The 16,527-nt window shown below is 37.8% G+C and overlaps 1 protein-coding gene across 1 annotated transcript in view; it reads right to left on the minus strand.

The window, feature by feature from the left end:
• Positions 1-5,364: 5,364 nt before the first annotated feature.
• Scamp1 (secretory carrier membrane protein 1) overlaps positions 5,365-16,527 on the minus strand; it is a 65,146-nt gene continuing 53,983 nt past the window's right edge. Inside the window, exons 8-9 of the mRNA XM_090331735.1 lie at positions 14,713-14,830; positions 5,365-8,011 (exon numbers count right to left, since the gene is read on the minus strand). Coding sequence (XP_090187861.1) covers positions 7,847-8,011; positions 14,713-14,830 — 283 coding nt within the window. The 3' untranslated portion in view covers positions 5,365-7,846. The remainder of the gene's footprint in view (positions 8,012-14,712; positions 14,831-16,527) is intronic.

The following is a 16,527-nucleotide window of genomic DNA, read 5'->3' on the forward strand; positions in this document are numbered from 1 at the left end:
TTTCGGCCCCCAAAGAGTTGAAGGGATGACTGGGATTTCATCTGAGACTGTGGTGAAAACTTCTTCCAAGGCTGAGAGAGTCAAGAGGTGCTTTGGAGAAATTCGGCACCACTTGAAATTCAGTAGCCACTTGAGCCAAATATAAAATTGTACTTACAGCTGACAGGTTCAATTTGAACCTTCAAATTTGTGGTTATCCTATTGTAAAGTAATACGTTGTTTGTCTAGCATTGATTAGGTTTCTGTGCATATGTATTTTCACGATGTGCTTCCTTCCCCTCCTCAGTTTGAATTAAACCAGATTTTGCAAACTCATTCTTTCAAGTATATTAGCTTCAAAATCATGCATATAATTAAACCAGGTAACCACCAAACAACCAAACTGGAAAGACTAGTCATATTCCTGTTGACAAGCTGGACACAGTGGCTCACACCTGTAATCCTAGCTACTCAGGAGGCTGAGATCTGAGGATCATGGTTCTAAGCCAGCCTATGCACTAAAGTACAGGAGATATTTTTTTTTTTTTTTTTTTTTGGCCAGTCCTGGGCTTGGGCTCAGGGCCTGAGCACTGTCCCTGGATTTTCTCAAGGCTAGGGCTCTACCACTTGAGCTACAGCACCACTTCTGGCTTTTTTGCTATGTATGTGGTACCGAGGAATCAAACCCAGGTCTTTGTGCATGCTAGGCAAGCACTCTACCACTAGGCCAAACTCTGGGCTCCAGTACAGGAGATTCTTATCTCCAGTTAACCACCAGAAAACTGGAAGAGGTGCTGTGTCTTAAGGGGTAGGGCGGTAGCCTTGAGCTGAAGAGCTCAGGGACAACGCCCAGGCCCAGAGTTCAAGTCCCACGACCAACAACAACAAAAATTCCTATTAACATATGTATATCCCTTCTGCAGGTAATCTTCAACATCAACCATTACAATGGGAATAGTGAGGGAAAAAGGAAACCTCATGTGTTACACAAACACCTTAGAATTACACAGAAAATTCTTCAAAGCACTCCTTTACATTTAACTAAAAGATACTTTCATCTCTTCCAACAAGTACCAAAAGTAAAAGTCTACCCCAATACATTTCCTGACAGTGAGCCTGCCCATTTCCAAATGAAACAACACTGCTTTCTTTTTAATAAACTTACGTCTTCACAAAAAACCCTCCCACTCTGAGAATAAACCAAAGTGCCACCTTCTCCTGAAGAAGGGCTTGTGACAGCCAAAGGGGTATTAATGTGTTTCTGAACAAATATCTGCCCAATTTCTAATAGAAATCCAAATTAAAAGCTTGTAAAAATTATATGCATCACTACAGAAAAAGTTTTCTAAGCAAAACATGACCTGAGTATTTCAAGTAAAACACTGCTTTCTGAGGGGTAACTACATCCTTCTCACAAATCGGTTCACAAGGGAAAGGCTCATCGCTTAAATTTCAGCAAAGGCTGGGAGTCATGTTGTGTTCCCATCCTTAGTTTTTACCTAGCAATTTTACTAACCTTAACTTTACATCCTTAGTCTTCCTGGAACACCTATTCAACTTAGCAAAAACCCACTTATGAACAACCTTCATTACCCAAGACATTCCCTTTATGTGGACATTATTTCACTATCTTTCTTAGCAAATACTAAGAAACTGCTTATCAAAGCAGCAAAAACCAAGACCTGTCCTCCCTTCACGGACCCTTTACCAACAGCTTAGTCTTTCAGGAGCCATCCAGCTGCTGTCCCTATGTCACCATCTTCCTTGTCGCTTCCTTACAGTGAAGAGTTCCACAATCTGTCATCAAGGCATGAAATATTCACTTTGCTTAGGGCCACAGATATACATAAAAGCACAAGGAGGAAGCAGAAAGACTAAAAACCATATGTCAAAATCAAATAACATGACTATTAGCAGCAATTTGGCTGCTAATGGAAAATCCTGAAATAGCTAACACCTACCTATAGACAAGCAATCCCTAATAACTGTTTAGGGTAAAAGATTTCCATCTATTCTATTTTAAGGAACTGAAGTTAAGGCAATGGAAAGTGAAGACTTATCAACAGGATGTTAGAAACAGAGGAAAAGAATGGACAGCCTAATGCTGATCAGAAGCAGTGGGGCAAGGAGAAAGTTTATGATGACTGTCATAGGGAGAAGGACGTAGGGGGAGGGAAGGAGAGAGGGAGAGAAGATAGGAGTAGAGTCTAGGATGAATGCCAGATATGACTGTGTAAGGAAAGGAGGAGGAGGGAAGAGGAGGAGAGTCAGAGAAAGCTGGGAGAAGCTGAGAATAGGCCAGAGAATTGGGGTTAAAGATGGAGATAGGGGCTGGGCATGGTGGCTCATACCTGTAATCCTAGCTACTCAGGAGGCTGAGATCTGAGGGTCGTGGTTCAAAGCCAGCCTAGGCACTAAAGATCATAAGACTCTTATCTCCAACTAACCACTAGAAAATAGGAAGTGGCATTGTGGATCAAGGGGTAGGGCAGTAGTCTTGAGCTGAAGAGCTCAGGGACAATGCCCAGGCCCAGAGTTCAAGCCCCATGACTGACAGAAAAAAAAAAAAAGATGGAGATGTGGGAATCACTATACATGGAGATACAAAAAGTGTTTTAATTACTGTTCACATTCAATCTACTGGCACTATTAGAATACTATAGTATGCATTTATCAAAACCCTATGATGCAGAAACTTACCGACCTCATTGTATAGATAAGTAACTGCGACTTAGGTAACTTCATTTGCCCCAGGTTAGAAAGATAATTAAGTGACAAAGCCAAAGCTCAACTACAGGTCTGACAAGATACCAAACAGCATTGCTGTTAGGTTATATTTCCTTCACGTAGAACAGCAGAAGACAGCCAATGCTCACTTCTGGGAACAGCAATGCCTCACTGTAGCAAACAGAACTTCAGGAGCAGCTCTGTGAAAAGCCACGGCAGAAAATCACAATCCTGAGAACGCTGCTCCTTCCTTGCTTGCAGACAAAGCCTAGCAATTTTCCCATATTTTGAAGGTATTTCAACTCATCAAAGTTTGTCTAAAAACAAACTTAAAAATTCATCAGGCACATGAAATTGGTACAATAAAACAATACAGGAACTAGTTTCTATCATTTTTCTTAGCATAAATATTCTCATCCAAGGAAAGCAGGCATTATGATCACATATTCAACCAAATTTTTCAGGATTTGTCCTCAAAGTTTTTCTAAACACTCAAATGCCAGAGACCATTTAGTAAATGAATGCTGTTGAAGAGCAGAAAACAGGTATATTCACACGCAAGCTGCAAAGCTAGCTTCTGGTTTAGACACTTAAAAATAATTCTCATGGGCAGGAGTTTGGCCTACTGGTAGAATGCTTACCTAGCATGCACAAAGACCTGGGTTTGATTCCTAGGTAACACATACGTAGAAAAAGCTGGAAATGGTGCTGTGGCTCAAGTGACAGAACACTATCCTTGACAAAGCCCAAGGACAGTGCTCAGGCCCTGAGTTCAAGCCCTGGACTGGCAAAAAATTTAAAAAAATACATAATTTTCTCCTTGGTTATAGGTATTTTTTTCCTAGTGTCCACTGTTCCCAATGGATGGACATGTATCGCTGGAAATGTGAAGGGATGGGAGAGAACACTGAACTGGAAAACAGTAGACAATAGCAAAAGCAGGCCCCACTGTGGCAGGAGTCAGGCAACCTGGTTGTACTCTTCCCAACCCTTCACTACTATTCCTCACTACATTTTCTTGAAGTGGTTCCTAGTCCTCTATAAAGCAGACATGAAGTTGGGCGCAGTGGCTCCTACCTGTATTCCTAGCGACTCAGGAGGCTGAGATCTGAGGGTCACAGTTCAGAGCCAGCCCTTGAGACTCTTATCTCCAATTAACCACCTTTCTGGAAGTGGCACTGTGGCTCAAGGGGTAGGGTGGTAGCCTTGAGCTGAAGAGCTCAGGAATACAGTGCCTAGGTGCAGTACTTCCGGCACAGAAATTTGTCCTAAAAGAACTTTTTAAAAAGGTAGGAAAACAAGGTAGTTAAGATCCTCCAGTTGAAAGTATTGGAAGCCAGGCACTGATGCCTCACACCTGGAATCCTAGCTTCGCAGGGGGCTGAGATCTGAGGATAATAGTTTGAAGTCAGCCTGGGCAGGGAAGTCCTCCAATGAACCACCTAAAACCACAAGTGGAGCTGTGGTTCAAAGTGGAAGAGTCCTACCTTTGAGCACAAATGCTCAGGGACAGTGCTCAGGACCTGAAGTCAAACTACACAACTGCCCAATAAAAAACAGTACTGGAAGTTAAATCAAGCTAAGTAAGGGAGGGAAAGGGTGAGCACACAAGCACACGATGAAGAGAAGTAGGGCCTGGACTGCAACAGAAAGCTATTCAGATATTCCTTTTCTAAATTAATCTTGAGATTCCCAGGTCTTCAGATATTAAGAGTTGAGGCCAGATATGAAGACTTGAGGTCAGTGTTATGATGCTGGCACTCTCTTAAATTCTATGGGAAACATTGCATTTTCTAAAATACTCGACCACTGAGAGTGCAGCATTTTTTTAGTTTAATAAAAAAATTTAAACACAACTCATTTTAAAACATATTGTACTCTAAATTGATATGTAGCACTTGATAATAAATTAAAGTGAGATCTCTAATGGGCTCAATCCTATGGAATCCTATAGAATCAACAAATCCTTCTAAGCATTAAAACAATGGCTGAAATGTATGATGGCGATGATAATTTTAAGCTGCATATATCGGGGAGAAAGGTCCCAACATGTAATAAATTCTTTATACAGTCATGTTGAGCATGTTAATTCTATATCATGTCAGTATCATTGTTTTTGGAACAAAATGAATATTAATTCAATTCTTATTTTAATTCAATATGTATTTTCTCAAAATGAGATTGACCATGAACACATTTTTAGATTATACTTTTACATCTTCTTTAGCTAACCAAGTGAAAAACCTATTACACAAACAGTACTTTCGACACTAATGGGAAACCAAGGTAAGCAAACAGAACACAGGTAATATCAAATTAATACAGTGATGGTACAGAGGCACCCATTCAACTCAAGAAAAAGTCTAGACCATTAACCAGACCATTTTCTGCATAGTCTGTATTATTTTTACCTTAAAGTAGTCAAAATATCAGTGAAACTCCTGTTCAATTCCTACAACAGTCTAACCCAACAGTCATTTTGTGTTGCTTAAGAGTTTTACACTAAGTTTTCATTATGTCATCTATTAAGCACATGATGAAATTATAGATTTTTAAAAACACAATGTGAAATTACTCTACATAAAACTTACAGCATAATTTCTGGCTACAGCACAATCTCAGGCTGAGTTACTAATGTTTAAATTATGCAAACAAAAACCCAGTAAACAGCATTTTATTTTATGACACTCTGCGTTAATACAATAAATATACAAAAACTTCCAAACCACCAAGGACATGCAACATCAGAAGACAGATGGAGGGCATTTATACAGATCTGTGAGTCACCATGATGGCAGCGCAGAATTAATCACCAACACAATATACAAACATCCTAGATAAATAACCCAAGTCCCTAATTACAAATCACTCAGCAATGATTTGCTAATGTTCAAGCCCTAGTCTGAAATAAAATAGCCATGATTGAACATTGCCAACTGAAAGTGACACAGATGCCTCCTCTATGAAGGCCACGGCATGACTGTGATAGTGGCTCGTGCTAGCACTAAATATTTTAAAAATGCCAATGTTTTGCTGAGTTCATTATTGTTCAGAGAGGAATATAAGAACTTAAAGCTGTTTTGATACCTGCCAAGCTATAGGCATATTTATTATTTTCAAAACACCTAATTTTCACTTTATAAACTGGTATCAACCCAAATAACTGGATTTTAACCGAATAAAACTGGCTTTTCCTAGTCACAAAAAATAATCGTCAAATTGTTCTTCACCTGTGAGGATTTCTACATAAAAGAAACATTTCAAGTCTAAAGGAAAGTTACATACTTTCCAAAAATTACAAATATATATTTTATGTGTAGTTTAGAAAAAAGCGAAAATACACTTGGGATATAAATGAGTGCCGAGTGTAAGTGCTATAAAGTGAATGTTTTGAGTGTGTCTAAAGTCCATACTCAATAAATCATATAGACGTAACTGATTCTCACTAGGACTTTAGAACTGGGGAGTTGGTTGAAAAGGCAGGTGGAGATTCCCACTGATCAGAGTATTCCGAAAAACAGCTTTCAATTCTACTCTGAGTCCTAAGTTCTTTAGAAGAAAAGAAATGTCTTACAATTCTATTACTCAATGAAATCCTCCAAAAAAATCAAATATAAAAGAATTTGGAAGGATCTGCATCACCTAGTAAAGTCTCAGAAAAAAACTGGATACCATACCAGTATGAAACCTACTTTTGAGAAAAATAAAAGCAATTTATTTATGCCATTTGACTGCTTTAAGAAAGAACTTTCAGTCTCAAATATAATCCAGCCGATCATCCTCTCTTAAAGTCAAGTCAAATAAATCACCACCTATCATTCTGCAATCTAAAATTTGCTAAAGACATTCAAAAAACTTAGTAGCGTTTGAGTCATTTAATCACTAATAAAAATTGCTCAAAACTTTAAAGTATACCATCTGTGCGGCATATAACAAGTTCAATGGGATTATGTTCATAATTAATGCATTTACCTATATTTGTATTTTCTTGCTTGCTGCAACATTGTTTTCTATTGCTAAAAAATTTTAATGTATTCAGTCTGTCTCAAAAAGTGAAAGATTTCTGTGCACTAATGATTCAAGTATATTAGAAATGTTATTTTTAATGCAACTAAAAATGAAAGGGCAAAAGAAAAATCCCTTAAATACTGTATGTTCTTTTTGGACAATGGTTAGGCTAACTTTTAATACCTCCGTCAAAAAATTACACACACGCACGCATACACATGCACACACACCCCAAAAAAGCTGCCAAACAAAATCTCAGTTCAAATAAAGACTAATCATAAGACTATACTAAAGTTTCCATACAGTAAAGTTTTACTGTATGAATACTGAAAATTAAGATATAATAAAATTAAAAGAGCTATTATTACTACATTCTGTTACCGATTAACTATCTTCTCTTTTGGATAATGCACTGCATATTAGAGTCTTTGTACCTCAATAAATTTTTTAAAGAAATTATTATAGAAAATCATTTCTATGATTCCATAAACAAATCCTGATTTCTATAACTATAAGTAGTACAGGACCCAAAAATACTAATTCTTTCACTTAAGAAACATGGTGTCCATGCAAGCTCAGAGACTTATCAAAATGTCAACTACTCAAAAAGAAAGTTAAAATATACATTATCTACTATGAAGCACACAGGCTCTTCATTGGTAACTGAACCTGATAAAGAGCAAGCCAATTTAAAAAATCCATTAAGTCTCTGCTAGCCTACTTTTAAGATAAATAAAGAGAAAAGAATGGGTATAGCTTTGCTGTTCCAATTGTAATCCTTATCTCTACAGACTCTTGAAAGAACTATAGCAGTATTAAGTGCTTTTTCAATCATAAGTCACATATTAGTTTCAGTGTCACCACTGAAATGATCTGCTGAGCATCATCCCCCAAGAATATGGAGAATATTTAGCATGTAATATTTTGTTTGCACGGGGCACTAAAATATTAAGAAACTATTAGGTAAAGTAATAAGACAAGGAATTGTATCTGGTTTTAGCCCATGCACATGTGAACAGGAAATACCCATGCTGTGTGAATTGTGTGTTTCCAACATAAAAATATTTGTAGAATACAGTAACTGGAGAAAAAAAGTACAGTCAAAGGGTAACAGTGCCTGTTAGGGGGATCGCTATATCTGGTTACCCTTGAAAGCACTTTGGGCGGCACTGGTTGCTGCAGTGGAAGCTGCATTTGCAGCTGCTGTCTGGACAGTCTTGTTGGACATCACGCCTGTTGCAAACTCTTGCTGGGCCTTCTCAAAACTAGCACCTGTTGTGCGATACAGTCCATGTACCTAAGGAATGAAATGGGAGAAGATTGAGCAGTAATCTATTCTTTCATTTCCAGCAATCTTAAATTAACCTCACTATGACACAGAGGTAAAGGGGCTACACGTCAGTCATAAATGCCTAGGATCAAGAACAATAGCCACCACATTATGCATATATTCCATTCCTACATTTCCTTAGTATGGGTTTTACATTTTCTCCCCTAAGCAGAAGAGATAATTATGCCAATCCAAACCAAAAATAATTCAAAGAACTTTTTTTTGTTTGTTTTTGGCCAGTCCTGGCTTGAACTCAAGGCCTGAGCACTGTCCTTGGGCTTTCTCAAAGCTGGTACTCTACCATTTGAGCCACAGCACAACTTCTGGCTTTTTCTACATATATGGTAATGAGGAATTGAGCCCGGGTCTTTGTGCATGTAGGCAAGCATTCTGCCACTACGCCAAACTCTCAGCCAAAGAACAACTTCTTAACCAACAGCAAAAGCTATTTTTCCTCTGATTCCATTAGAACAGAATGGTTTACATAAGAGATAATCTGACTTTCCTATCCCAGACAATTCAAAGGACACTTTCTATGCTGGCTACCTACACATCACTACCATACCATATTCTAACAATATCATTTTAAACTTTAACAAACCAGGCACAATTTATTTCCTTAAACATACTGCTTTTGTGTGTGGTTAAATATTACAGGAATGTTGAAGAGTTGTCGAGCTCTGTTTCTCCACACTAATTCATCACTCAAGTCTTGAGGTTTATTTTTCTGAATAGGGTTCAAAATTTTTTTCTCATGTTGTTAGCAGCATAATCAAACTACAAAGTTAACCAATACATAATATTAACTGTTTCACACAGATGTGATAGAAGGGAATAATAAACTAGAATGGAAGGTTATTGCATGTTCATATATTTTGAGGTGGAACAGAATCTGAGAGCCAGTAGTTACACAGCACTGTGAATAGGCCCATATTAAAAACCTCACTGAAATGTAACCAAACAGGCTGTGAGGAAGGGCAAAGTGTATCCAAGCCAGCTCTTTCTCCTATCTCTCCTCTCAAATCTAGATCTCTCTATCTCTCCTCTCAAATGTAGACAGGAACTGCTAGCTATGGAATGAATTCAGAGTGAGAAAGAGAAGAGGTCAAAGACTCTCAGGTTTAGCTTGAAAAACAGGAAGTAGTTTCAAGAAGATAAGGAATAAAAAGAACAGGTTGGTTCCAGGGGAAATGGAGGGGTCAGTTCTAAATGCTCATTCATTGCACAAGTTGAGCCTATCACAAAAGCCAGGGGAAGATTTCATTTGGAGCTAAGAAGAGCAGTGAGCTAAAAAAAAAAAAAAATTGTGGGCATGGAAACCACTGAATTATGCTATGGACCGAATTTGTGAGTCTTTCCAAATTTGTATGTTGAAATCCTATTTCACTACATAATGATATTCAGAGCCGAGGATCGTTTGGATATGACTGGGTCATACAAGTAAAACAATTGTGAATGGGGATTAGTATCCTTACAAAAGGGATCATAGAGGTGAATTGTCCTTTCCACCAAGTAATGACACTGAAGACAGCTACGTATGAACCAGAAAGCTGGCTCCAACAGACAATATCCACCAATATTGGCTTCCAGCCTCTACAATTCGAGAAATAAAATACTCCATAGAGTTTTTGGATAGCAGTCCAAAGGGACAGTGCCATCATGTAAATGACAACTTAACTCATAGTATGACTTTGTTGTACATATACATATGTATATGTACATATATATGGATATATATATATATTGTATGTGTCTTTAGAAAATACAAAGCAGGAAAAAAAAGACCTATAAGGATACCAATACTTAAAAGGAATACAAAACAAAGAAAGAATAACTAGAAAAGGAATAAGAATAACCAGGGCTGGGTGCCGGTGGCTCACGCCTGTAATCCTAGCTACTCAGGAGGATGAGGATTGTGGTCCAAAGCCAGCCCGGGCACCAAAGTCCAAGAAACTCATCTCCAATTAACCGCCAGAAAACCAAAAGGAGCTCTATGGCTTAAATGGGAGAGTGATAGTCTTGAGAGAAAAAGCTCAGAGACAGTGCCCAAGCCCAGAGTTCAAGACCCATGACCAACAATAAATAAATAACCAGGAACAACTCACTGAGAAGAACCAAACTGGAGAATATCTATCTAGGTAAAATACAAAAACGCTCAGCCTCAAGCATTTCTCATTCAGTGGCAGAAATAAATACTGTATTATTAATGTGGCTCAAAGAATAAAATGGTAAGAAATAAAAAGAAAACACTGGTAAACTCTAAGATTTTTTTCCCTCTCATGTACTTAAGCACTCACATAGGTAGTTTTTATTTCCTTTCTATGTTTTCAATTGAAAATTAAAAGTCCCAATTACTTACAAGTCATTGGATCCTAGAAAATGAAGCCGATAACAGAACTCTAACAAACTTTACCTACTACACATAATTTCAATGCAATGCATTTACAAGTTCTCACCTATTTTTTCTCCATTTTCTCCCAATTGTGATCATGTAACAAATAAATATTGGTTCTACTTTGCTATTATTTCCTTTTAAAGATGTATATTAAATTGAATAGCTCGTGTTACATTTTCATGAGTCTAAGAGTTTAATTACTTAAAATGTAACCCATGTGCCTCGAACAGAGGTAAGATGAGCAGCACAGTTCTCAATAGCCTGTCTCTATACAGACCCAGAGAGCCACCTAGAGGGGAAAGACTGCATGTGCACTCACTGTAGTAAATAGTATATTAAACCCATTACATATCTATGTGGAATGATAGGGTGATTCATTTCAAGGACCCATGAATGCCCATGTGCTCTCCTCTATATGTTCACTTTTTCTGTGTGCACCAGTCCCAGGGCTTGAACCCAGGGCCTGGGTGCTGTCTGTGAGCTCTTTTGTTCAAGGTTAGAGCTCTACCACTTGAGCCACAGCTCCACTTTCAGCTTTTTAGTGGCTAATTGAAGTTAAGAGTCATGGACTTCCCTGCCAAGGCTGGCTTCGAAACAATCCTCAAAACCTCAGCCTCCTGAGTAGCTAGGATTATAAGCGCGAACCATCTACAACACTTCAGAATGACAATAAAAATCCCAATTACTGTATTCATTCCCATAAAAACACATACCACAGGATACAACAGAAATAACCTAATGTCCACCAATTCTAAAGACAAAATAGCATGTGCAGATATCCCTTTTGAAGGGACTAATTGTTCATGAAAATCCTGACCCCTAGTGGTTATCAACTATGGCTACATACCCAATAAGAATTTTGGTTATTAAATTTTGATAATTTGTTATTAAATTTTGAGCAATTGTGAAATAGAAAAGAGAAACTGAATATCTTCCATGGATCTATTTCTACCATTATATGATTAATTCCTATCATTAAAAAGGCTGCTTCAGGAGGTGGGAGTTTGGCCTACTGGTAGAGTGCTTGCCTAGCACGCACAAAGACCCAGGTTCAATTCCTCAGTACCACATAACATAGAAAAATGCTAGAAGTGGTGCTATGGCTCAAGGGTAGAACTCTAGCTTTGAGAAAAGTCCAAGGACAGTGCTCAAGCCCTTAGTTCAAGCCCCACAACTGGCAAAAAAAAAAAAAAAAAAAAAAAAAAAAAAAGGCTGCTTCAGGCCAGGAGTTAGGCAAGCACTCTTTCCACTAGGCCAAACAAGCACGAAGACCTGGGTTCAACTCCGAGGTACCACATACAAAGGAAAAGCCAGAAGTGGTGTTGTGGCTCCAGGGGTAGAGCACTAGCCCTGAGAGAGCTCAAGGACAGTGCTTAAGCCTTGAGTTCAAACCCCAGGACTGGCAAAAAAAAAAAAAAAAAAGGCTGCTTCAAATTATATTTTAGTTTATATTATCTGCATTAACTGCACTTCATAAAAGTCATACAGAATTATCTAAACTCATTTCACACGTAGAATATGACACATAGGGCACCGAAAGGGGACATATAAAGAGTAACTAGTAAACTTCTTTACTCATGCATTTTTAAAAATCTAATCAAATACCAGAGTATGTTGCATAGTAACTCCCCCTTACTACTTTCATCTTCTGAAAGAAACACTCCTATTCTTTTAAATGCCCAGAATATAAACACAATCATGGATCTATAATTTTTCATGGATTGAATCTTGAAGAATTGTATACTTGCAAGATGGAAAGGGAAAAGAATTGGGGAGTCTGGAGTATTACACATAATTGTCCATTGCAAATGGCTGCAGAATCAACACCTCCATTACCTGACTAATTCATCAGAGCCTGTCTCATGCCCCTATAACTACTGTCATGAAAGTTCCCTCCACCCTCTTCCTGTAACAGACTATTATTCTGAGATTGCTCGGCCCTTGCTCATCTTATTGTATCATGATGCCTTGTCTTGTCTAGGCTTCATTTACCTCAGGAAGCTGATAATTCCCACCATAGAAATCCAGCCTAAAGATTCTTTCCTTACTCCTATCTTGTACATCCAAAAGCCAACCAAGCATTAGTACTTTAATGTCCCACTAGTATTCTAAACTCTCACATAAAAGGTTACTTAGATATCCAAACCTCCTCTTTTTGCCCTCTCTTCCTAAATGATCAATCATCAAAAATCTTGAGTGCTTTCCTTGTTACTTTGTACCATAATCAATTCAAAATGGTTCAAAGACCTGAAATCTTAAAGCTACTGCAGGAAGAAGAGAGACATAACTTATTGGCATAGGCTGGAACTTTCTAAGTAGAATTCCAAGGACTCAGCAAATAGATAATTGACAAATGGGATTGCATCAAACTGAAGTTTCTACACAGTAAAGGACATAGTTTCTAAGCTAAAAAGCCTACAAGGTAGACCTCAGACAAACATCTGACAAAGCCCTACTATCCAGAATATACAAAGAGTTGAAGAAAATAAACCCTCAAGCTGGGCACTGGCAGCTCATGCCTGTAATCCTAACTACTCAGAAGATCTAAGGATCATGGTTCAAAGCCAGCCCAGGCACCAAAGTCTATAAGACTCATCTCCAATTAACCATTAGAAAACAGGAAGTAGGGCTGTGCCTCTAGGGGTAGGGCAGTAGTCTTGAGCCGACTGACCAAAAAAAAAAAAAAAGAAAGAAAGAAAGAAAGAAAGACCCTCAAAGAATCAATAACCCAACAGATAAATGGGCAAAGGAGCTCAATAGAGACTTTGCAGAAGATATAAACATGACTAAAAAGCTCACGAGGAAATGCTCAGCATCTCTGGCCATAAAGGAAATGGAAATCAAAATGAGACTGAGATTCTACTTTATCCAAATAGGAATGGCCATCAACAAGGATACAAACAGATGTTGGCAGGGGAAGAAGGATACCATTACACTGTTGGCGGAAATATAAACCAGTGCAACCACTATAGAAAGCAATTTGGAGATTCCTCAAAAAAACTAAAACATGGAACAACACAACTTTGGGCCACAACTTTTGGGCATTAACCCAAAAGAGTACAAGATACACCCATGTTCACTGTTATGGAAACAGCCCAGAAAGCCCTCCGATAGACAAATAGATCATGAAAATGTGATAGATATAAATAAACATATAATATACATCATATAACATACATTACATTATATAGTTATAGATTATCTAAATATATATTATATAAATATACTATATAATGGACTTCACTCATCCACAGGAAGAATACATTATTTGCAAGGAAATGGATGGACCTAGGAAAAATTGTATTGAATAAGTCAAGCTCAGAGACATAAAGGACACTTTCTCTCCTATGTGCAAATTAGAATTAAGTTATAAATGTACATAAAATCATATGCAGGCTACATGAGAAAAAGCAGGGGGGATATTAAACACTATTTTTGTTGTTGTTGTTGTGGGGCTTGAATTCTGGGCCAGGGCGCTGTCCCTGAGCTCTTCAGCTAAAGGCTACTGCTTTACCCCTTAAGCCACAGCACCACATCTGGTTTTCTAGTAGTTAATTGGAGATGTCCAGTTTTTTAGTAGTTAATTGGAGATAAGAGACTCATGGACTTTAGTGCCCAGGCTGGCTTTGAACTATAATTCTCAGATCTCAACCTCCTGAATAGGTAGGCTTGAGCCACCAGCACCCAGCTACTATTTTCTTTTTATATCCTTGGAATTTTGACTCATGTATATTGTACATGCTCTGAAAATAAATTTACACCAAACTTGAAAACAAAAAGTGTTCAGTTAACAGAACTTGAATTATAGGTTGAGTACCCCTATTTAAAACAATTGGGAATAAAAATGCTATAGACTTCCGAACACTTGAGCATGGAAACAAAGCGTAAGCATGAATTTGTTGAATACATGCTCTATTCACATAGCCTAGGGGCAATTTTATATAATATTCTAATAAGTCTTCATTTAACTACAACCCATCATGTGAAGTCGAGTGAAATTTTTCCTCTATGGGTATCTTTCATGTTAAATCCATGTCTGGATTTTCAGATTTGAGATTAAACCTACTTTTCATTTTTAGGGAAGGCTGAAAATGTGATACATTTTTAAAACATACCCATATCTAACTTAATTGTAAAAAGTAATCCTCAGACAGCTAACACGACCAAGAGTGATAAAATGGGCTTGCAGTTACTGAATTAACAGCAAGACAAGAAAATAGGGACTTTATATCAAGTTCACCATGAAAATTTACATAGATAAAATTTCACTTACTTTTTTAAACATAACTAGTGAGATGACTGCTGATGCTGTAAAAAGTGCAGCTATGATGATCATCATGATTCCAACAGGAATGTTTTTGTTGAGACCAGTAAGGGATGAAATCCAACCACTACAAAATGATAAAAAGGAAAGTAAGTTACAAAAATATTTATCTAATCCATACTCAGCACTTGTGGGCCAGGAAATGTTCACGTTCTTTGTATGCATTAAAATTAATTCTTGGGCCATGACTTTTGCCTAGTGGTAGAGTGCTTGCCTAGAATGCAGGAAAACCCGTGTTCGATTCCTCGGTACCACACACATAGGAAAGGCCAGAAGTGGTGCTGTGGCTCAAGTGGTAGAGCTCTAGCCTTGAGAAAAGACCAAGGACAGTGCTGAGGCCGTGAGTTCAAGCTCTAGGACTGGCTAAAAAAATAAAATACTCTTATAATAACAACCAAACCATAAAATCATATACTGTGCCCAAAGTAACAGAGCTAATAAATGGATCAGCCCGAATTCAAAACACTCTATTTTCTGAATTATGGAAGAAAGGACTTTCACGTGTTAAACAATGTTATTGTTTTTAGAATACAAAGATACTTAAAAGACCATCAATATAAAAAACATATGTAGAAAATGGGCAAAGAGATATGAGATATATCATTAAGAGGACAGAAAAAGATGTCAACAGCATCAGTCATTAGGAAAAATGCAAATTCAAATCCCAATGAGATATCAAGATACAAGTCAAATGAATAAAAAATAGTGATACCTGTGAGCAAAGAGGTAGAGGTAAAATCACATAAAACTGTTAGAGAGAATATAAAACAGTAGGTCATTCTAGGAAATGATTTGTCAGTTTCTTAAACACAAACCAACCATTATTCTTATCCCATAGAAATGACTTAGTATCACATGAAACATTCCCATGAACACTCCTAACAGCTTTATTCATAACAGCTCCAAACAAAGAATCCAATTGTTCTTCAACTGGTGAATGGTAAAAAAAAAAAAATGGTGGGACATTCATATTCGTACTATGGAACTACTCAAGAATGGAAAGAAACTACTGGTACATGTAATAACTTGAATCAACCTCAAGAATTTGCTGAGTGAAAAAGTCAGCAGTGTATGCTATAATTATATAAGAACATTACATAAATACATTTATATATAACCTCTTTTGTGGGTCGTGGGGCTTGAACTCTGGGCCTGAGCGCTATCCCTAAGCTCTTCAGCTCAAGGTTACTGCGCTTCCCCTGAGCCACAACCCACTTCCCATTTTCTAGATATTAATTAGAAATAAGAGTCTCAGGTTCTTTAGTGCCGGGCTGGCTTTGAACCACAATCCTCAGATCTCAGCCTCCTGAATAGCTATGATGCCCAGCATACCCTTCTTAAAAAGACAAAATAGGGGCTGGGAGCGTGGTCTAATGGTAGAGTGCTTGCCTAGCACACACGAAGCTCTGGGTTCGATTCCCTGGAATCACATACACAGAAAAGGCTAGAAGTGGCTCTATGGCTCAAGTGGCCAGAATGCTAGCTTTCAGCAAAAAATGTCCAAGGACAGTGCCCAGACCCTAAGTTCAAGCCCCAGAACTGGGGAAAAAAAAAGACAAAATAACTGAAATAACTAACAGGCTAAGGAGGGAGTGAGCACAGCCTTAATTAAGCAATATGAGGAATCTTCTGGTGCTGGAAATATTCTGTATCATGACTACTATCAAGGTCCTAGTATTTGTATTTTAGTATATTTTACAGCACTGAAGGAAGCTGGTAAAAGGTATCTGGGATCTCTATGCATGTAATTCTTACAGCTATACA

This window comes from Megascapheus bottae, chromosome 4, assembly GCF_031878675.1.
Source record: "Megascapheus bottae isolate mThoBot1 chromosome 4, mThoBot2.hap1, whole genome shotgun sequence".
Taxonomy (NCBI): domain Eukaryota; kingdom Metazoa; phylum Chordata; class Mammalia; order Rodentia; family Geomyidae; genus Megascapheus; species Megascapheus bottae.